General features: G+C 35.0%; 2 protein-coding genes across 4 annotated transcripts in view; one reads left to right on the top strand and one right to left on the bottom strand.

The window, feature by feature from the left end:
• Positions 1-430: 430 nt before the first annotated feature.
• Positions 431-7025, bottom strand: LOC132308012 (protein disulfide isomerase-like 2-3). Its single transcript, XM_059805955.1, has 9 exons — positions 6834-7025; positions 5805-5963; positions 4208-4321; positions 3191-3348; positions 2301-2400; positions 1611-1787; positions 1384-1529; positions 1017-1163; positions 431-934 (listed from the first exon to the last, which is right to left on the bottom strand). Exons 1-9 carry the CDS (start codon positions 6969-6971, stop codon positions 784-786), a joined length of 1290 nt encoding a protein of 429 aa, XP_059661938.1. The 5' UTR covers positions 6972-7025; the 3' UTR covers positions 431-783.
• A 1899-nt stretch (positions 7026-8924) lies between these two features.
• Positions 8925-22035, top strand: part of LOC132308010 (FHA domain-containing protein DDL-like) — a 28504-nt gene continuing 15393 nt past the window's right edge. For 2 of the 3 annotated variants that reach the window (XM_059805952.1, XM_059805951.1), the window contains exons 1-5: positions 8925-9063; positions 12940-13471; positions 14368-14417; positions 19358-19424; positions 19668-19725. In XM_059805952.1, coding sequence (XP_059661935.1) covers positions 12968-13471; positions 14368-14417; positions 19358-19424; positions 19668-19725 — 679 coding nt within the window. In that variant the 5' untranslated portion in view covers positions 8925-9063; positions 12940-12967. Of the gene's footprint in view, positions 9064-12939; positions 13479-14367; positions 14418-19357; positions 19425-19667; positions 19726-22035 lie in introns of those variants that run through there. The other variant, XM_059805953.1, reaches the window with a different exon arrangement.

Genomic DNA, 22035 nt, shown 5'->3' with positions numbered 1-22035 from the left:
ATATGCGTGTGAGTCTATATACGTATATATGGGTGTATTCCTTACTTTGGTGGTGGAGGGCTGATCCTCCGAGACCTCCATGATCTTCCAGTCAGAATCGCCTAAATTAACCTTCCCACCTTTGCAGGAAGGAGACGCTCTCCCCCACATTAAGTTACCAAAAGTTTCAATTTTTTCCTTCAGCTCATGGCCATTTTTGCATCCACAAATGTTGAGTATAGTTTTGTGCAAAATAAAATTTCTCCTTTGATATTGGGTACAGTCTCTTCATTCTTCTCGTTGTTAAATTATAAATGAAAACCGTGAAGGGATATCATACCAGTGCAAATTCGTCATTTCAGTCTACACTCTATAGAGAAATATTTGAACCTATGGATGCTACACAATCAATAACTAAAAATGATACCTTCTGAAAAAAAAAAAAAAATAGTAACTAGAAACTGAAGCATTTATTCTTTAGCGAGTTCTGGAGTTTGAAGTAGAAATTGATACATTTGTTTCGCCATCAAAGAACGGGACCAACCATTTCATATGAACCTATTTGTTTAATCTAGTATGCTAAAAAGAACATCTTGATTGAATGAAAATAGACAAAGCTTTGTTATGCAATAAATTTTTTATAGGTAAACTAGTTGCTTTAGTACAGCAACAATCAAGCAACCGAAGATGCATTGCTTGTGAGGTATAATGCTCATAACATCAAAATCATTTCTATAAGATGTCACTCTTTTCCTTCTAATTAAGATTAACTCCGAACTGATTATCGTTAATCCTTGTTTGTAATTACTCAGCCATAAGTTCATCTAGGGAGAACTCATCTTCTTCAACAATTTCTCCGTCTTTGCCATCCCATGGCTCGGTGTTAACAATCAGAGGTGTACTCCCTAGACGCAGATTACCATTTCCCCCGAGTCCAGCTTTTTTCACAAATTCTCTGAGAAATTAAATGGACTGTATTCATGGTTGCTTCATTTGATATCATTACATTTAAATGGAAACGGAAACAAGATACTTACACTATCTGGTCATGCTGAAACGCACTACGAAGTGGTGCATATGCTCCTTTCTTAAGGTTCAGGGCTACTAAAGCTGGGTACCCGTAACCACCAACACGTACATGCTTTTCAAGATCTGGCTGCTTACCTGCACCCGCCCAAACATAGCTGCAATATATGTCAAATCTTAATTTTAGTTATAACTGGAGACTATTGTCCATCCATTGAGCCATACAGCTTTCATGTTTCTTTCAGCATTTTAAAGGTGTATTCATATGATGTTAGACAGACACTCTGCTGCGTTGAATCTGAAAATGATGAATCTCATGGTGGGAATTTAAGAAGATGAACGAAGATGAATTTAAGCAAAGGAAGCATTTATTATTGCCTGTAGGAACTCATTTTGAACTTCTCTGCCACTGATAACAACATATCTAGGTACTTGTTCCTTCCTTCTGCCTTGGAGTCCAAAATGTCAGGGAGGAAAGAAACAAAACAAATGGCAGCTGAACCACACTTCTCCACCATCACATCCTACACCGAAAGATCACAAAATGTCATTTACCATGGAAATATTTCATACAGAGAATATTTGGTTGGAACAAGAAAGCATACTGGGCCAGTCAACTCAGTCACTTCAGGAGGCAAAACATTTGTTTCGAGCTGCTCTAGAGCAAATGATTCAATCGCCAAGGCAGACATTGCACCTTCATAAGGGGATGGACTCTTTTTGTCGGCACCAAATACCAAGATAGTGGGGAAATCTTGCACGTTGTACCTGTTCATTAGAGACTGGTAACCACACCGTCATTATAACAATACATTTTGATAAGCAAACAAGCAAAGCCAATAATTCTACACCAAACAAATAGTCATCATATTTATCTTATGTCTCATCTTCAGAATCAAACTGGTGCTAACGCGAAAATGTCATCTTGTTTTCATTGCTTCAGGGGGAGAGGTTCTTCACCTATGAAGTATGAATTGGACACCAGAAGCATACAAGGAAAGGAAGTACCGAATATGGGCACAAATTATGATGATAAGAGAAACCTGGTGGTATAGGTAGTTCAAAAACTCATTTGTACCCAATATAAAAATAAAAAAATAAAATAAAAACCCTAACAGAAAATAATGGACACCCACAATGCTTCCGATAAAGCTAAAGTCCAAAACTTGGGAGGACAAGTTAAGAAATCCAGTGAGTTAATTGTGGTGACAAATTATTATTACATAATATAAAGACAGGTCAGAAAGGAAACAGGTTGTCAATATACCAGGTCAGGAACAAAATTCAAACATTACCTCCTCCGCAACAGAGTCCACATGACCCAACTTCACTCTGCCCTTCAAATTATTTGCTGCCTTCTTCCAATCCGGAGCTAGCCTCTTGCAGTGTCTACACCTTTAAATGAAAATAAGTTGAAAAATATATATATTACTAGAGCTATAAAATTGATATGTTATGGATATTAAAGCACTAGTCGATGCAATCTAAGCCCAAACATTAGGACTTGCTATTCAATTTATACCACATAATTGTGTAAATATCTAAAGATCAAGCGCCACGAAGAGGCAAATTTCAACTTCTTGTTCTGTACATTCATTTAATGACAATACTCTTTTAACACCATTCATATTAAGATTTTAGTTCCCAGCAATATTTAGTTTTATTTTCAATAGATCTGTCACCTGCAGATCCCAGAGATCCCCTCAAAACTCATTCAAATGCTCAAGCAAGTACAATTTGCACCAGCTTGTGCCAAAACATCTTGTACTCATAAATTTCATTAACAATAATCTCTGTGAGATTATAGTAGCATTAGCCAAGAATGAATTAAGTTACAGTTCGAAGTTCTATTCTAAATCCTCAGTGACTTGAAATTTGTCCAGTGAGTCGCCTTTAAATTATATACTAAAAAAATGAAATGTTCTTTTGAGCACTCGTGCTATATGTGGAAAGTGAATAATCAGCCAACCACAGCTAACACAAAATCATCCAGGAGTACTGGATATATTGACCATAATCTATACCAGTCATATGATGTTACGATTCATGATAGATCAGAGCATCTAGTGACTGGCCTTCAAAATATAATTAATATTTTGAATTTTCTTAAGAGCACTTATGATATATATGGACAGTGAAAATCATTCAAAACGGTTAAAACCTAAAACCAGTAAGCAATACTTACCAAGGTGCAAAGAACTCCACAATCCAAAGTTCTTTACTTTTAAGCACCAATTCATCGAAATTAAGTGAATTCAATTCTACAGATGCACTAGGCTCAGATTTTTCATTTGATCCTCCCAATGCTTTTCCATTTATCCTCTCTTTTAGAAGTGCCTTTATCTGTAAACAACTGAAATATCTTAGCATTTTCATTTCTGATAACTGGTACCTAGAATAAGCTAAGATGTGTCGTTGCTCATAACGATTTAATCAGGAGCTTCACAAGGAAATATGGTACCATTAATTGGGTACTCCATGCACACCTCAAAAAAAAAAATTAATTTTCAAATTCTAGGTATTTGAAAATGCCATTGCATCAATGGTTGTTTGCCACCTTTTTTTTTTTTTTTTTCTTTTTTTTCTGACAGTACAAAGAGAACTAAAGAACAAAGAGAACTGATTTTAAGGCTTGGAGGAGCCAAGTGGACCAGATGTCCCACTCTAGATCTCAAACTAACTTAGAGGAGGCCCATTTACTAAGAAGATTGGCCGGCTGCACATCCGAGGAGCCCAAACCAACTTAAAAACAGAATGGGCTTTCATGATTTGTTGAATGTCGTCTAAGATAACTGACGATAACTCATTAGTGGGAGAATAGCTTGTTATGTTTAAACAATTTTCAAATATATATTAGTTTTTGCTTTTGACTATGTAACTGGGCATGAAACTCTGGCATCATGAAAATCATTCCCACATTTTACCACAAACAAGTTCCATAAATAGCATTTAAGCAGTTGGTTGCTTGGTGCATCATATTCAAAGAAAATTGCATTATGTTAAAAAAAGGATTGATCCTTTTTCTTCTAAGATAATTAGATAAATAAGAATACATCACACTTTTCTTCTCTTTTTTCTTTGCTCATTTAATTATCAAAAGGAGATGCAGTGCAACATTTTATGCCACAAAAGAAGAAAATATAAGAACAAGATAAAGCTACTGTAGATGGAATTTTTAAGTTGAGTAGATAAATGTAATAACCTGTTGGACTGCAAATTCTGCAATGGGTTCAACATCCCTAGCTCCTTTGTAATCTACTGGAGATTTTCCAGCTGCAAACACCTTCATTGTTGGAAACCCTCTGATCCCATATTCCTGGAAGAAAAAGAGAGGGGAGGGGGGGTTTTAGGAAGGGGGATAATGCATTAAAATAGCACTAACAAAATTAATCATCATTATAAATTTTTAGTTACTACTACAGGAAATTAGATAAATGAAAGCTCCAAAACAAGTGAAAATTTAATCTATGTGCCATTGGTTATTATAGTTTCTTGTTTCTTTTAATTTGTATTTGGTTTATTATTTTACTTTTTGGAATGCGGTGCCATTGGTTTTTAAAATTGAGAATATGACATTTCGTGACAAGCCCTATAGCTATAGAAAGCAAATTGAATGATCAAGATAAATACTAGCACCAAGAAAATGCCAATAGTTCAGGAATCAGATCCACTGTTCGAATTAGATTAGGTAACTAATTCCAACTAGATTATTGCACAGTTGTACTGGTCATCAGTCCATATCAAAAAGAAAATAGAAGTCCCTAATTGTGTTTATATTGTTACACCTTTATGATATTCAACTTGCAATAACTGCCAGTGCCAGCCCAGCATATTTGATTTACTTCGTTTTATGTAAACGCAGCTCACTTCTTTTTTCTCCCCTTGTGAAACCTTTTACGCATATCCACTACCAAAAGAATAGAACAATGTATCCCATCAGATTATGTTCAGAGGCAGTCGATCACAAAAACAAGAAATAGAAAAGCTAAAACTAGGTATTGTTTTGTTAATATTTTGGTAATAACTTCTGTGTGTGTGGCTTTGGAGCAAATTAGTGAAAAAATGCAAAGAAAGTCATGTGTGATAATAGACTATAAAAGTCATTTTATAGAGGGAAAAAAAAAAAAGTGTAAGACATGCTTTTAAGTTGAAGTAGAAAAAAATTCACTTGCAAAAGAAAATTTTACTTTCCCTCTGGTGCTAGTGTTATCATTACCTCTCACAAACCTTACTACTACCACCGTCTCTGCACAATATGCTACCATCTATCAATCAGTGTAGATTTTTTCAGTTTTTCTCAACCTTTATAAGATTTTACCATCAATAGTTCAATACAAACAATTTACCACCACCTAAGCTAATGCAGCTAGCACTACTAGACACTCTTCTGCCTCCAACATCAATATAACTGTCGCTAACATTACCGCCATTATTGTCACAACCATTAGGTCCTCCGCTATCCGAATACTATCTTCCTTGCATCACCAACAACTTATTCCAGAAATATCACCAAACCAAACTGCCACAGCGACTAATATGACCATCACCCACAATGACCATTACCAACTATGCCACACCCATAAATGCCATACAGTTTTTTTTAAAAGCTCCTTTTAATTTCTTTTTCAGAGCCCAATCAGACGGTGCCTTAATGATATCTACCGTTTTTTAGTTCTTACATTACCTATGGTCAATCAATCTTGTCATTGCTCATACTGCATCCATGGACAACAAGAAAACAACATATTTCTAGTAATCACATTAATCACATAAGAAGAAATATATCAACTATAGAAAACCTGAGCAAGAGACGGGTGAGCAGCAGCATCAAGAGCTGCCACAGTAGCCACACCTTCCAAGACTGCTGCAACCTTTTCCCATGTGGGTGTCAGAACCTGACAGTGGAGGCACCAAGGTGCAAAGAACTCAACTAGAATGACCCCAGTTGAATTTAGGACCTGCCATCATTCCAAGCCCCGGGAAAAAAAAAAAAAAAAAAAAGTAAAATAAAATAAAATTTGTTAGAAATTTAGATACCTATGTTGTTCCAAAACACTTTATTTTTTTCTTAGGCAAAATAGTCATTGTCCAGTAATTCTAAGAAGCTTCATTTTATTTATTTGTATCCTTTTTATTGAGACAAAAGGTGACAAAGGCCTAAGAAAATATTAACTTTGCCAATTAAAATTAATATAGAAAAAAAAAAAAAAAAAAAAAAAAAGAAAAGAAAAAAAAAAAAAAGAAGAGGTAAAATGACGTTAAAATTAAAAAATACAAAAAAAGGTACATTAAAAAGAAAACAAATTGAGACTCACCACCAGTCCTCATGCTTATTTTTAGAAAGGAAAAAAACTGCATTAGCACATTGGCAATTTGGAGCTCCTGCTTTAACATATAGATAAAATTGCACACAGAATCATAGTTTGGAAAGGACCTCTTGTAAAGAAAAAAGGGAACGAAGAATAAAACTAAGAAAAATTCATCAACAATTTGTATTCGAATCAATAAAATCGTTTCCCTAACAGCGCTAAACGAAATTGATATGTAAATGTCGAGAATATATACATATATACCAGCAACTACACACCATCAAATAGACCCATTTTAAATGCTAAAACTAAAGATTGATAACGTTTATATTTAAAGGTTTTTGCATGACCCATTAACAGGAATTTGAAAATTGACTCGGATCTAAGATTTATATGAACAGACACAAAGTACCCATTAATTAAAACTTGAAAAATTTTGGATAAAATTATCTAAATTGAGATACAAGGGCATCTAATTCGACGATCGTGTCAAAATTAGAGATTTTTATGAGCATTTACCTTGGACTTGAAGTTTGAGGGGTTTAGTTGAACAACTGGGGATGACGGACCGTACAATGCAACAACGCGGGAAGAACTGAACTCGGAGATTAATGCCAACAACGAAAGTGCGATCAACACTTGTGATGAATGATGCATTCTCTTTCTCTATCTAAAAAAATTGTCTTGGCGCGGCAATAAAATCAGAATAGAAAACTGTCGACGCAAAGAAGAAAATTGGATAAATTACAATCAATTACCTCCGTCTAGTTAGGATTTATTACACTTTCCTCCCCTGTATTTTAGATAATTATATTTACCTCCATGACCGTCAGTTTCAGATGATATGTGGCAAAAAATTTTAAAAATATATCTTTCAAATTATTGTAAATTACAATTATACTCCCAATGGCATTTTGGTTAATATAATTTTCTTTAGTTTAATACTACTATTTTATTTTTAGCATACACGAGCAAATGAAAAAAAAAAAAATTACTTTTTTATTTTTAGCACAAGGAAAAATAATTTCACCAAGTATGATGATATACGGATCATGTGTAAATTTTAATTACCAAATTTTACAAAAGATGTATTACGCTTCCATTAATAAATTTATTCACAAACGTGTTTGTAAACTCACGAGTCGAACTAAAATATACTTGAGGTCGGCTCGTTTATTAATCGAACAGATATATTTTGTTCGGTTCGTTTATTAAATAAATAAATGCGGGCCAAACTTTTAGCAAATTGAGCTCGAACTGCTCGGGAATAGATTGGCTTGTTTGCGGTCCTGATAACATGATTATTATGAAATTCTTGCACTTTAAACTATTGTTTTGAACAATAACAGTTGGTTCGATTTCAGCAAGCAATGTTATGTTAAAATTTCATGTTCTATGTTTGAACTTGGTTTTGATGTGATAGGCCCAAATTGATTTTGAAAGAAAGACAAAATGGTTGTTAATTTGGTGAATGTGCTGAATCAGAAATTTTAGGGTTGTGGTCCTTGAGGTGAAATCTTAAAGAAGCAAGGAAGGTATGATTGTATAAGTTACGCTAGGATGAAGACCCAAAGTTTGGGTATTGAGAGTTGGGACTATGTCGCTGCGAAAAGTTGGCCCCTGGATACCTCTCACAGGGCTACCATTGGATTTGATAGATGCAATTCACCAAATGTATGACAAAATATGAAAATTGGGGATATCCTCTGATTATTTAATTTGGGTATTGATTTGAAAAGTTTGGGTCAATTTGGCATGCGTTATGATATTATTTTTCTGATATCGATATTTAAATTTGGACCCATATTATATTTGGGACGTATTGATTTGAAATAATTTATAACATATCAGATTTTTTGGTCAAAACCCATATCACAAAATTGGTGATATTATGTGTTTTTATATTATAACAGAGGAATTAAAAGCAAATTTTTTAATATCTCAAAACAAAATTTCGTTACCAAATATGATTTCGATTTTTACCCAAAACACTTCTACAACAAAATAAGTGTTTTGGTATTGACAAAAAATATAATGATTAAAACACATCGCATGTCAAATGGGTCCTTAGATTTGAAAACTGATGGGTGTACTTCATTATTGGATTTGACGGGCTGGATTTTTAATTGCATGATTAAATCTTGTTTAACAAATTTATAATATGTCATGTTTCATGATAATTTGGAAGAGTGTCTTTTTAAAATAATCCGGTTATAGTTGTTCTCATCAGTTTTGTATTAGTCTTTGTCAAACTCTTTTTCTTTTTCTTTTTTTCTTTTTTTTAAATAAATACTTACACACAACACAAATAAGGTTGTACTAACAGGTTAAACCTAGTAATTATTATCAAATTCCTTTTGTTACGCAGATGGCTTTCATTACAACAAATGAGGTTTTGACATTATTTTTTGGCAGATAATATTCTGGATTTTAGTACACTTTTCATTTATTATTTATTATATATATATATATATATACACACACACACACACACACATTTATTTGAGTAAATTGACATCTTTTTGGAGTTTTCACCTATTTATTAAAGAGATATGATGGTTGGGCCAAATTGGACTTGGGCCTATAGTATATACACAATGTAGGTCGCTCCCCCACCCGACTCTCTCATTGAAACAAACAGCAGTCAGCAAAGGCCCAAATGAAATGCGGGTACGTTCAACGAAAACTCTCTGCGAACAAGAAGGCGATAGCCGCAGTGTGACCACAACCCATCGCCGGAACCCTTCAGGTGAGTTCTACTTTACAACTTTCTCCTCCTCTTCTTCTTCTTCATCATCACAAACCCTAGTTTTCCGAAAAACTATAATTTCTCTTTATTTTTTCTTTGCCCTTTCACAACAGATTTTATTTCCTTTTTGTTTATTTCTCTTGGTAAGTTTCTTCAACCTTTCCGCTCGATCTGTTGTCTGCAACAAAATTCTCATTTTTTCACTGATTTTCTGCTCTTTCTCCTTTCTCACCCCTCTTTTATTTTTGGCTGCGTTTTTGAGAAGTGGTGGCTACCATGACACTGTAATTTATAGCTTATTACACTGGACAGTTTAATTTGAAAAACTATGGAACGTGGTTGCTATTATTATTAATTTAGTTGAAACTTTGTAAACTTGTGAAAATAGAACTAGCGAATAAGTGAAAGAAAAAGAAAAAGAAAAAAGAAGGAATTTGTCTGCTAACTCTACAAGTTACGGATATTTTGTCAACTGCTTGCTGTAAAAAAAAGGTTGGTGTTTTGTTTACCTTTATCTGTATGGGTAATTTTTGATGCTAAAGATATAATGTTTTGATGATAAATATGTGAGATTCTGGATTATTTTCATGATTATGTATGCCATCTTCTTGACTCACTGACTCTTATAGATGCAAACCTTATAATTATATGTTGTACAGTTAAAACTTTAAATGATTGTATTGTTCCATTGCTTCAGATTTTCGGTGTTATATGATTTATTTGTATGTTTTATATACAGCATGGACCTTACTTCACTCAGGCTCTCACATTGTCTTGCGCCTTGTGTCTAGGCTCCAGGGGACCTTTTGTGCTTAGTGCACCTTGAGGTCCTTATGCCTTTCAAATTTTCAGTAACTATGTCGCCTTAAACTTTGTTTTAGGGGGGTCAAATAACCCTCTAAATTTACTCAGTTTTTTTACAATTACCCTTTACTATCATACTACTGTGAAGAGAAAAACACAAGTAATCACTTGCAAAGCACGACATATGATATGACTATTATGACTGACCATTATGATGACCATATTTGACCCATAATAACCATTTTCTAACCCAAAAAACCAAACCCCCTCTCTCCCTCACACACACACGCACCAAGTGAAGCAAACAATAAAAGGAACAAGTATCCTTTTTTTTTTTATTGATAAGTAAAAGGAACAAGTATCCTTACAGTAGTAAGGAAGAATAGGAATACTCCAATCACCGTCGGAGCCTTAGATTTCTAAAGGGAAATCTGGGAAAGCCTTAAGAGAAGTTTATACTCTGAAAATAACTCAAAATATGATTATGACTTGAATACAATAGATATAGAGGTCTGTCCTTTTTTATAATAAGACTATTAATGACTCTTCAATTTTCTAGACTGACACTTGACTTCTCCTAAAATGACTTTTAGACTTCCCTTCCCACACTACATTAATAACATTTTACCACTTCCATAAGTAAACACCTAGTAGTTCCAAAGCTTAATTAATTAGTACCCAAAAACAAGAATGATTCTTTGACTTTTTTCCCCAAGGCACTTTCCAAGGCTATTAATTTTTATTTGCACCAAGGTTTTAAAATTTCTATTTAGCTGAATTGGTAGTCAAATCAGGATCCCAACATTCTTGCGATCCTATAGAGATCCAATTAGGTATTTACCCTGCTGGGATTATTTGTGGGTTTGGGATTGATTCAATACTTTTGCATCGTAGAATTGTAGGATCAGAATCTGGTCAGGAGTTTATTAACTATGACATACACACCCACACAAATTTTGCAGCAAATATCAAAACCAGACCAAAGAGGCATCTTAGAACCATTTAGCACATAAGAAATGATCACTCCACAAAAGGAGTGAGGTCTATGACAAAGCTTATTGGCAACCTATATTCCAGGGACACTTAAAAAATGAGGGAAGTATTCGTATTAGACACTCAACAGTCGAACATGAGTCTAGGATGTATGTCTGACACTTACAACTATCACAATGTATTAAGTTTAGTAAGGTAGTAGAAGATGAAAATATAACTATGGCAAATCAAGACCAAAGGGTCGCTAAAAATAACCATTTTTGATATTTAGGGTCCACAATACAAGGAACAATAGGTGGTGATGTAGTAAATAGGGTTGGAGCAGGGTGGATAAGATGGAGACAAGCTAGTGGCGGTCTATGTGATAGACAAATACCAAATAAGTTCAAAGAATAAGTTATAGGACTGTTATTGGGCCAACTATGTTATATGGAATGGAATGTCGGACGTTAAAAAAGAAACAAGAATGACGGATTCATGTGGCTGAAATGAGAATGTTAGGATGGATGCTAAGAGTAATTAGGAATGATATGATTAATAATCAACATATGAGGGAAAAAGTGACGCCTATTAGTGATAAAATAACAAGAAGTAAGGTAGACCCATCATAAACAACAGAGACCCATGGATAAGAAAAGGTGGATTTATTTACGTAGAAGGTAAGAGACAAAGAGGCTGACCAAAACTCATTTGGGATGAAGTAATATAAAATGATTTTAGAAAAATAAATATAATAGGAAACATGGTTTGTAACAGAAAAGAATGGAAAAAGGGAATTCATACGGCTGACCTCATTCATATGGGATAATGGCAAAAATGATGACAACTTATGGTTGGACATGGACTTAGTAAGCATGTACAATAATTCATATTTATTATATAATTATAAGTAAAACTCTCTTATTAAGTTTCTTTTGCTTCTAAACAAGTAATGCTAGGAACACAAACAGAATATCAGGAGAGTAAGAACAACAACCTCTAGGGTTTAACGAAGGGTGTAGCACAAGTGTCATTTCCTCCTCAGTGGAACAAATGGGTATATGTGTTCAACCAAAAAATAATTTAAAAATAAATAAATAAATAAATAAAAATCTCTATAGTTTAGGCATTCATTGTTTCCCGTTAGCCTCCAATTGTTTTATCACTCCGTGTTTGGTTACTAAAATAATATATATATATATATATATATATATATATATATATATAAACTAAGCCATGTAATCATGGTAAGAGAAATTAGATATTCAAATGATAAATTTAACAATAAAAATGTTGAGAACTGAGATTACAAGCCTAATAAAGAAAAGTTAAATGGGTAACGAACAACGAAATGTAACAAGTAAAACTTGCTTAGACCCTAAAGCAAATATTCAGTTCCGCAAGAGAATTAAGTTGTTCTTAGATGAATTTGGTCTGCAGTTCTTCACTGATAATAATTGAGAAGAGAACTTACTAGACTTGAGACTAGGGTTCTCTCTGAAGAAGAATGCGCCGAGGAGAAGAACCACTGAGGAGCTATTTACATTGAGAGAGAGAGGGGAAGAGGGGGGGGGGGGGGGGGGGGGTGGCGTGGGGGAAGACTTGAGGGTGCATATGTTCCGACTAGGTAATGATAGGGTTGGATCTTAGTCGCACTCTCTGTTTGTGTTCCTAACAGAATGTTTAATTATTATGCAGATTTTGTTGTAGATATTTGATCACTTGGAGATATTCATGTCCATTTGGGTTATTTAAAAAATATACGAGAAAGGGAAAGGAATTAAATTTTTATAAATTTCAAATTTTCATTATCTGGGACTAAATAGAACAAAATTATCTACTCAATGGAGCCTAATTTGGCCTAGAGAGATTACCTTCTTCTTTATTTATTTATTATTATTATTGTTATTAATTTTTGGTTTGGGGTGGGGGGGGGGTAAAATATTTCAAATAATTTATTGTGTATAGTTTCCTTAGCAACCAAATGGAAGGTAATGGAAATGATAAGTGCTTAAGGCCTCATAGATTGATGCTCTTAATATTCTATTGTTCTTGCTGTTTTTCTGATTGCCAAATTTATGTTACATATTTTTCATCCAGATAAATATACGTGTGTTGGAGGTAGTCAATGGGGCGTAATTTATCAAATGACTCAGAATCTCCGGTTAAAGGACGTAGATCTCCGAGTAGAAGAAGCCCATCTCGAAGAGAAAGATCTCCTGTTCGGCATAGGAGTTCACACGCAACAAGCTCACCACCAAGAGAGAAACCTTCTAGTCGCACCAAGTCTACCAAACACTCAAAGTCAAACTCTCCAGTTTCTCGTTCCCCTTCACCGCGGACAAAACGATTAAGAAGAACTCAAGTTGAAAAAGAGTTTGAGAAAGGGAGTGATAGGGAACGTGAGAGGAATCATGTTAGAGGAGGCAACAAGGCTACACACAGGGAAAGGGTTTCAGATAGGGAAGCTCCAAGTGAGAGAAGGGATAGAAGTTCAGGAAGGGATGCTGTTGATAGAGGTTCTTCTCGATCAAGACATGGGCGATCAGCTTCTCCTTCAGATCATCATCACAGGAGTAGACACAAATCTCACTCCCCTCCTTCGGCTGCCAATGACAAAGCACGTCACAAGGTTTCTGGTGATAGCCACTCCTTTTACTCCTTTTACAGACATATTATATATAGTGTTTATGTTCTTGCATTTGAAAAAGCATAACTCACAATATCTCACTGATGCTTGCATACACTGCCTTTCAATTATTTTTAGTTTGAAAAAGTGCATTTGTAAACCATAAGATCCCCTAGCTTGTTTTTTAATCCCCAATTTGGTTATTGCCCATAGGTTATTGATTTATAGTAAATAAATTATAAAGGGGCCTAAAAAGGGGCCTGCAGTAATTTAAGTTGTACTTTTCTGGTTTACTACATTTACATATGCATTGTTTGTGGTGGTTCATTTCCCCCTTGCTTCTAGCTTGTACCATTTGAGTGATCTTAAAGAGGCTTTCTCCTCACAGAGTCAATTCTTTAGTTAGAAGTTCAATTGCTTCATCTATCTTGGGTTTGCCTCGTCTTTGCTTAGATCAAAACAGGAATCATTTTAATATTTGAATGAAAGAATGGCAAATTGTGAATTTAATTTAGTTGTCTTATGTTTAATCTATAATAGCCTTATAAGTTTTTTATTTCAATTTTTTTTTTTTCAAATTTCCTTTATAATGATTTGTTAAGCCTCTTACTGATTGATATGATATTATTTTGTCTGTGTTCATAATTCAAACATAAATTTATGTTCTTTTACTCTATCTCTATGTTGTTGAGATAAACCAATTTTATTTTTTCTATTTGATTTTTTCTTAAAAACACTTGACATAGAAAGTGCTTTTTTTAGTTAATGTATATATGCTTGACATATAAATTAAATTGTTTTTCTTTTAAATGTATAATACGTAATGCATAAGATTCAGTGTTGTTTCTGCCTTCATTGATGTTCAAATAGAGTGATTGACCTTAATTCAATCCTTTCAGGGTACAAACTCAAGAGAAGATGAACAACGCCCAAGAGAAGATAAACAACGGTAAGCTCTTGATTGTACTTTAAACTTTTGTTGAAATTAATCAAAAACCCCTCAGATACAAAATGTCTGAAGTTAGCTTTGCACACACATATATTTCAGATTTTGCCATATAAAACAAATATTAACGTCACCAAATTGTTGAAGCAATATACGAAACCCTATTTTCTTACAAGTTACATGAATTTTCCCGTAAGTTCACAATCAGTACATTTAGGGAAAAAAAAAAAAAGGAGGTCACAAACAGTACGTGAATTATTTGCGTATGAACATCTTTTGTTTTACGGTAAAATAAGTTCAATCAATTGTGAATGTTTTTTTTTTTTTTTTTTTTTTTTTTTTTTTTTAAATGTACATTTAGGAGGATGATCCTCCTCCCTAATGGGCGGTTAATATGCATTACAATCAATAGTTAATATTTAGTTCAATAACTCTCCACATAAGTATCAATATATTTTCAAACTCTCTACTTTTCTAGAATCTTATCCAATCTATCAATTTTTCCGAGCGCTTCAAAGTTCTAGGGTCCTCCATCTCTCTACAACATTCCATACTTCCTTATTATTTCTTGTCGTTTATATATAAAAGAAAATATATGAGGCATAAGAAAAGAAAAATAGTATATGTGGTAAAAAATTTAATGGCGAACTTTGAAACAATAAAGCTATTATATCCAAACATATCCTTATTCGTGTTTTTTCATTTTTCGTTTTTGTATGCCGCTTTTTTTTAACGTTTTTTAAACAAGAAAAACAAATTATATTCGCACGTTTACAAACACACACATATATATATTTTGATAAGTACAAGCATGTATTTTTATTTATTTATTTATTTGATAAAAACAAACACGAATTTTTTCAATACCGTAATTTTAAGTACAAATACATATATATGTTGACTCCAAATTGAGTAGTGGGACTCCGGGGGTTTTGTGCAAGCTGGATATCGAGAAGGCATATGATCATGTGAGTTGGAGTTTCCTCCTCTACTTGATGGAGAGGATGGGATTTGGGGAGAGGTGGAGGAGATGGATTCTGTTTTGCATCTCTTGTGCTCGTTTTTCAGTTCTTATTACTGAACCTCCGATTGGTTTTTTCTCTAGTTCGAGGGGATTGAGACAAGGGGATCCTATTTCTCCGTTCTTGTTCCTTTTTTGTGATGGAGGCCCTTAGTAGATTGATTCAGAGGGCAGTGGAGTTGGGGTTCTTGAGAGGTTTTCGAGTGGGCAGGGATGTGGCTAGCCAGTTGGAAATTTCCCACTTGATGTTTGCTGATGATACTTTAGTGCTCTGTGATGTTGATGCTAATCAGTTGAGATATCTGAGATGTGTTTTGGTTTGGTTCCAAGTTGTTTCTGGGTTGAAGGTGAATGTTGGGAAGAGTGTTCTTATGCCGGTTGGGAAGGTCCCTGAGATTGAGTGGTTGGCACAGATTCTTGGTTGTCTGGCTTTTTTCCTATTTCCTATTTAGGGTTGCCCCTGGGCGCCCCTTCGAGATGTGTGGGGAGTTGGGATCTAGTTGTGGATAGATTTGAGAAAAGATTGGCAGGTTGGAAGAAGCAGTATCTCTCTAAGGGGGGACGGGTCACTCTGATTAAGAGTATCCTTTCTTGTCTCCCCACTTATTTCATCTCTCTCTTTCAGATTCCTTCCTCCGTGGCGGAGAGGATTGAAAGATTGCAGCACAATTTTCTTTGGGGGGAAAGAGGAGAGGAGTTCAAGTTTCACTTGGTTCGTTGGGAGCAAGTTTGTTGTCCTATTCGGAGGGGTGGCTTAGGGATTAGGAGGTTGTTGCCTTTCAACAAGGCTCTCCTTGGGAAATGGCTTTGGAGGTTTGGGGTGGAGAGGCGTTGGCTCTGGAGGAGGGTTATTGCGCTCAAATTTGGGTAGAGCAGTGGTGGGTGGTGTTCTCTCGTGGGACGTGGTCCTAAGGGAGTGGGGGTTTGGACTGGCATTCAAAAAGGGTGGGATAATTTGTGCAAGCATGTTCGTTTTCGAATCAGGGATGGTAGGAGGATCAGATTTTGGGAGGACCTTTGGTGTGGGGATTTTCCTCTTGCGCTCGCTTTTCCACGACTTTACAAGATTGCTTCTAATAAGCAAGCCTTGGTGATTGATTGTTATCATCTTGATAACGGGAGACTGACTTGGGATGTTCTGTTTAGGAGGCACTTCCAGGATTGGGAGATTGAGGACGTCACCCGGTTTTTGGACCTTCTGTACCGTCAGACGATCATAGTTGGGGATTCTGATTGTTGGCTTTGGATTCCCAACCCTCAGGGTCGCTTCGAGGTGAGGTCCTTTTTCAAGTGTCTTACGGTAGGCGCTGGAGGCTTTTTTCCTTGGAAGTCTATTTGGCGATCTAAGGTCCCCTCAAAGTGGCCTTCTTTACCTGGACTTCTGTCTTGGGTAGGATTTTGACCCAGGATAATTTGAGGAGGAGGAACCAAGTGGTGATTAATAGATGCTATTTGTGTTTGCGTGATGAGGAGACTGTTGATCACCTTCTGATTCATTGTTGCATGGCTAGGGGATGTTGGGATTTGATGATTGGGTTATTTGGGATCCCGTGGGTGATGCCTTGCTCCACTAGAGGGTTGATTGAGGCTTGGAGAGGGTGTTCAGTGGGGACTCTCATCCGGGATGCTTGGAGGGTTACACCTCTTTGTGTTTGGTGGTGTATTTGGCTTGAGAGAAATCGGAGATACTTCGATGGAAAGGAAACGCCCATCTCTATGATTAAGTTCTCTATTCTTTCCACTCTTTTTTGTTGGATTTTAGGGAGGGATTATCGATCTGTTGAGGAGTTGGTTGTTTTTTTGGCCTCTTTGAAGGCTTGAGGCGTTTTGGCGTTGTTATTTTGTACTTGGGTCTCGCTCCCCTTTTGAGCGGTTTTTCAATCAAATTTATTGACAGGTGAACTCGAATTGAATCTGTTGTTCCTCTACATGTAATGATAGAAGAAACTATTTTTGTTCAGTTTGATGGTGGAGAAGTTTTCTTACTAATAAACGGAGAAATTGTTGGAAATTGGGTTCCCCTATTTTTTCCACTACATTCAATTTGGTTTAAATTTTGGTCAAGTATACCTTAAAGTACCAATGACATTATACATTACCAGGGGCGGAAAGAGGAGGAGGGGTGCATTTTTTTTTCTCAAACTCTATTAATAGTAAGTACTAATAGTATTAATGTAATTTTGTATAGGAAAATTAAAGTTGGCCCCTCAAATTTTTATCAAAACTCTGTTAATGGTAATTATTTATAGTTATTAATAGTGATTTTGTATAGAAAATTAAAGTTGGCTTCCCCTTTTTTTTTTTTTTTTTTTTTTTTAAATTCCGATTTATAATTACCTATCTATGGTAATTAAAGGTGGTTTGCGAAATAAATTACTTGTGAGCCCTTCAAAGTCTTTAGTCCTGCTTTTAACAAATTCAAATCTAATAAGAAAGTGTTGTAATCCTTGCTACAACATATCATTACTCTATTTATATACACACAGACACATGTATATAAATTATTTGTTATGATTTAAACAGAGAAGAAAAAATATCTCCACAATTGACAACCTCATTTATCGACTGTTAACTAAACTTATCTCCATTTATTTTTCTCATATCATGTAGATATGCTCTTAAAACTGTACATTACAAATGCATTGTAACAAAAATTGTTACAATTAAATTTTATATTACTCCTTCCCCCCCCCCCCCCACCCAAAAAAAAAAAGAAAAGAAAAAAAAGCTAATATTTCTGGCTCCGCCCCTATACATTACAATATTTGTATCATTATTTTCATAACACGTATTTGGAATGTGCATAAAATGTCGAAAAGAATCATGCACTACATCTTGTTGCTTATTAGACTAATTCCTTTTATAATTTGTTTTATTTTTATGTTGCAAAGCTGTTCAGAAATTCAAATACACTTAAATATATTAAAGTTGATGGAAAGTATTACTAGGCTTTCCAAAAGTGATATGATCATTATCTTTACCATAGTTGTTAAAGGATGAAAGCGCACTAAGGCACCAAAGGTCTTTTGGAGCGTAAGCGCTAGGCGTATTATAAGGCATGAGGCTGATCAAAGTACGGCATGTGTGTGATCTTAATGCATATTAATTATAAAAATATAAACTAATTATAAATATGTAAATTAGTTATGCAACACAAACTTGTCATTATCAAAATAAGAAACCTAACACCCTAAATTGAGGTTGGATTCAAAATTGTCAACACAAGCCCAATCCGAGCAACAGAAAGAGCTTGCCAAGCTTGTCTAAAAAACCTGTTGGGGGTCGGGTTAGCTTGCCTAAGTTGTACTCCAACCTTATGTGTATTTACTACAGCAGTCAGGTAACTTGTTGTAAAATTTGTAAATATTTGGCATATATAAGTACAAAGATGAATTAAGGGGTGCAGATGAGAGTTTCTTTGTGCAAGCATACAATATGAAGCACATGATAAAGTTTAGGCATGAGATTGCCCAGATGAGTTACAAATGTCATTGCTCCCCTCATAGCTTAAACTTATTTGTTCAAGTTTGACAGTCTAGGCATTCACTTGAAATTGCATACCAGATTCTTGACATATCATTAGCTTCCCCAATGGAACTTGTTAGTCTTTAAGAACCATCAACACCTTAATTATGCCATTTGGTAATTCTTGTTAAGAGAGAGCATAACAATTCTGATTTTGTTTGAAGGTGGCAACTATCATGTTCCCTTTTTGATTTCTTACTGTTCCTTCAATACCCACCTGGCACATTTTCCCAATGAATAACCATCAAATTTTAGTATAATCTTGTCCAAACGCACACCATCAAAGGGTCGTGTATGTTTGCTTTGCCATTCAAATAATAATATATATATTGCTGCTTTTATTTTTGATACACCTTCATATAGTTCCTAATTAGAGATCGATTACTTGGTTGGGCAGCAATGGTGATGATGATTCAGTAGCTAAAATGAAGGCTGCTGAAGAGGCCCTAGAAGTAAAGGAAAAGGTAAAAGTCTGCTTGGTCTGCTGAGTGCTCTTATTCATCGCATAGTCACGAAGTATCATTATTAATAAATTTTTGTTCCTTACACAATTTTTATATGTTCTGGAAATTATAGAGAAGGATAACCATTGTTTCTTGCCACGGCTCTGAGTTCTGAGCATTAACATAGTGCACGTGTTATGCTTGATTACCTATGCTGCTTTGTGTCTACATTCTGTTGTCTTATAAGTTCACTATAACTCGCAGCAAAAACCTTCATTTGAGCTCTCTGGAAAACTTGCTGCGGAAACGAATCGAGTCAGAGGTAATATTTTCATTGCCTTCAACTTAAGAATAATGAATTGTTGTGTTCTCTTTTAGCTTGGCTGGAGAGGAACTCTCTAATAGAACTCTTTACATCCTTGTTGAGTTTTGGGCATCTAAATTTATTGAAATAGTTTGATGGATATAGATGATAGTCTCCTCCTTTCATCTCCTTTATGTATTCTTCGACTTTGCTCATCTTACTATATTCATGCAATTTTGCTTGTTGATTCTTGGGTGATTGAATTATTGCACGGGAAAAAGCCCCTTGCTCTTATAGAGTATAAATAAATTACTATATTTCCCTGCAGATAATTTATGTGCTGCATTAGCATAGCTGCAACATCGGACACGGTATACCTGACCTGCTAGAGAAATCTATAAACATCGTTTCTGTTAGTTAATTTACGGACCAAAGTCAGTCTCAATTCTCAAAGAAGCACAGTGGCTCCCAATGTATATTTTGACGATGTATTGCTCTCTAATGAACATGTTACAACAATTTGAAAGTCACTGGCAGAACCCTTGGGCCTTTGTATTCCTGACGGACAGTAAACTGATAAGGATAACACAGCTGCTTAAATTCTAGCAAAAATTGACCAATTTAAAAGTTTCTCTCAAATTTTGAAAGCTTTACATGCTGTCTTAAGCTCAACTCTATGCTTTCTATTCCTTCACACCATGCAAAGCTGCTCTCCCACTTGCAACTTCTCACGCATATCTTACCTATAAAACAATCCAACCTGGGGCTGCTCAATATAAGATGAGGCCTTAGGTGAAAAGTATAAAAGTGGCGTTAAATAATAATTAATAAAAAATGGTCACAAACAAAATATACAATTTTATTGTAACAAAAAATAATAAGACTACAAAATAATTTAAGTTAAAGAAGAATAGAACTTGAGGCTAAAAAAATCCGGTTCAATGCTCCGGCAAATTCAATGGAGAGTATGTAATGAGTGGAGGATAGAAAAAAATTGTTAACCCGAGGAAGAAAAAATGTGGGGAATAAGGGGAAAAAAGGAGATAAAAGTTAATAGGTGAAGATGGAAAGTTTTACCAGTATTAAATCGCTCCTATTGGTTGGGGTCTAATAATATGAGGAAATAATTTTTTTTGGGGCCTTCTATTGGGAGTTATAGGCCATTTTCATTCCATTTTTATATGCTTCAAATGGGTGGTTTTCTTATTGTTGTTCTCATTATGCATTACTTATCTTTTAACTGTCGTCTTTCCCTTTAATTTCACACTGTCATATTACTTTGTGGATGGATTTTGTTAGTTTGCATTTTTTATAATTTTATATTTGGTCAGACTCTATTTGTCTGTAGTTTTTTAATTTCTAACATTCATACATTTAATGATGTTACTTTATTTTGAAAGATTGAAATACACATTTGAAATGAGATCATCAAGGTTGAAAGGCTGACCAATGAAATACTCAGCCTAAAAGAATTTTTTTATTATGGCTCTACGGCTGTGGTTGTGATAAGTCTTCGCTGTACCCTTTAATGTAGAATTGATGATAATTTCTAAGTAAAACTGTATAGATATTTATTACCTTGTGTTACTAGCTGATGCAAGACTTACTGGTTGTCGTCATACTAAATGTGCTGGTAGAAGACTTATAGGCCATTATCATTCTAAATGCGTGCACGCGTGTGTAAAGGAGGGAGGCTGTTTTACATTGACTAGGTACCCTATTCACTTGTCCTGTAGAAGCTCTTTGAGTTTTCATTGGTATGAGGTTTCCATGCAAGGATATGTGCAAGCAAGATGCTTTCTGAGACGAATCGCATACTTTGTTATTTTATGCTACTAGCAGATGCAAGACTTCTAGGTTATTGTAAGACTGAACGTGATAACTAGTACAAGCTCTTGGGCTTAAAAGCTCCTGTATGGTTCCTACTTCAACCATTAAAATCTTCCTGTGGGGTCCTGGCGCATCACCTGTGTTGCATGATTGCATGATCCTGGCAGATTCAGAATAGTGCAAAAAAGAAATGAAAATTGATAGGGAATAGATAAAAAGAGTCCGTTCTGTTCTCACTTTTACCACTCAATAACCTCATTCAATGCACCCAAACATGAGTGAATAGAAGGAAAGAAGAAAATGCTTTACTTTGTCCAACCATATGGAGTAGTGCCACTGATGATCTCTGATTGGGCAGATTTTTTCCCTACTCTTCTGGTACATTCATATTATACGTGTGATCATAACTGGAACAATTTAAATAATAATCCTGAGCATTTGTTGGTTGAAACGACAGTCATGCGAGCTTCTTTATCTATGGTTTGATTTTTCTGTTCA

This window comes from Cornus florida, unplaced genomic scaffold (genome assembly GCF_030987335.1).
Source record: "Cornus florida cultivar Cherokee Brave unplaced genomic scaffold, ASM3098733v1 CherokeeBrave_3.0.0_Hap2_Chr05, whole genome shotgun sequence".
Lineage (NCBI taxonomy): Eukaryota > Viridiplantae > Streptophyta > Magnoliopsida > Cornales > Cornaceae > Cornus > Cornus florida.
This window is presented reverse-complemented; position numbering and strand designations above follow the sequence as displayed.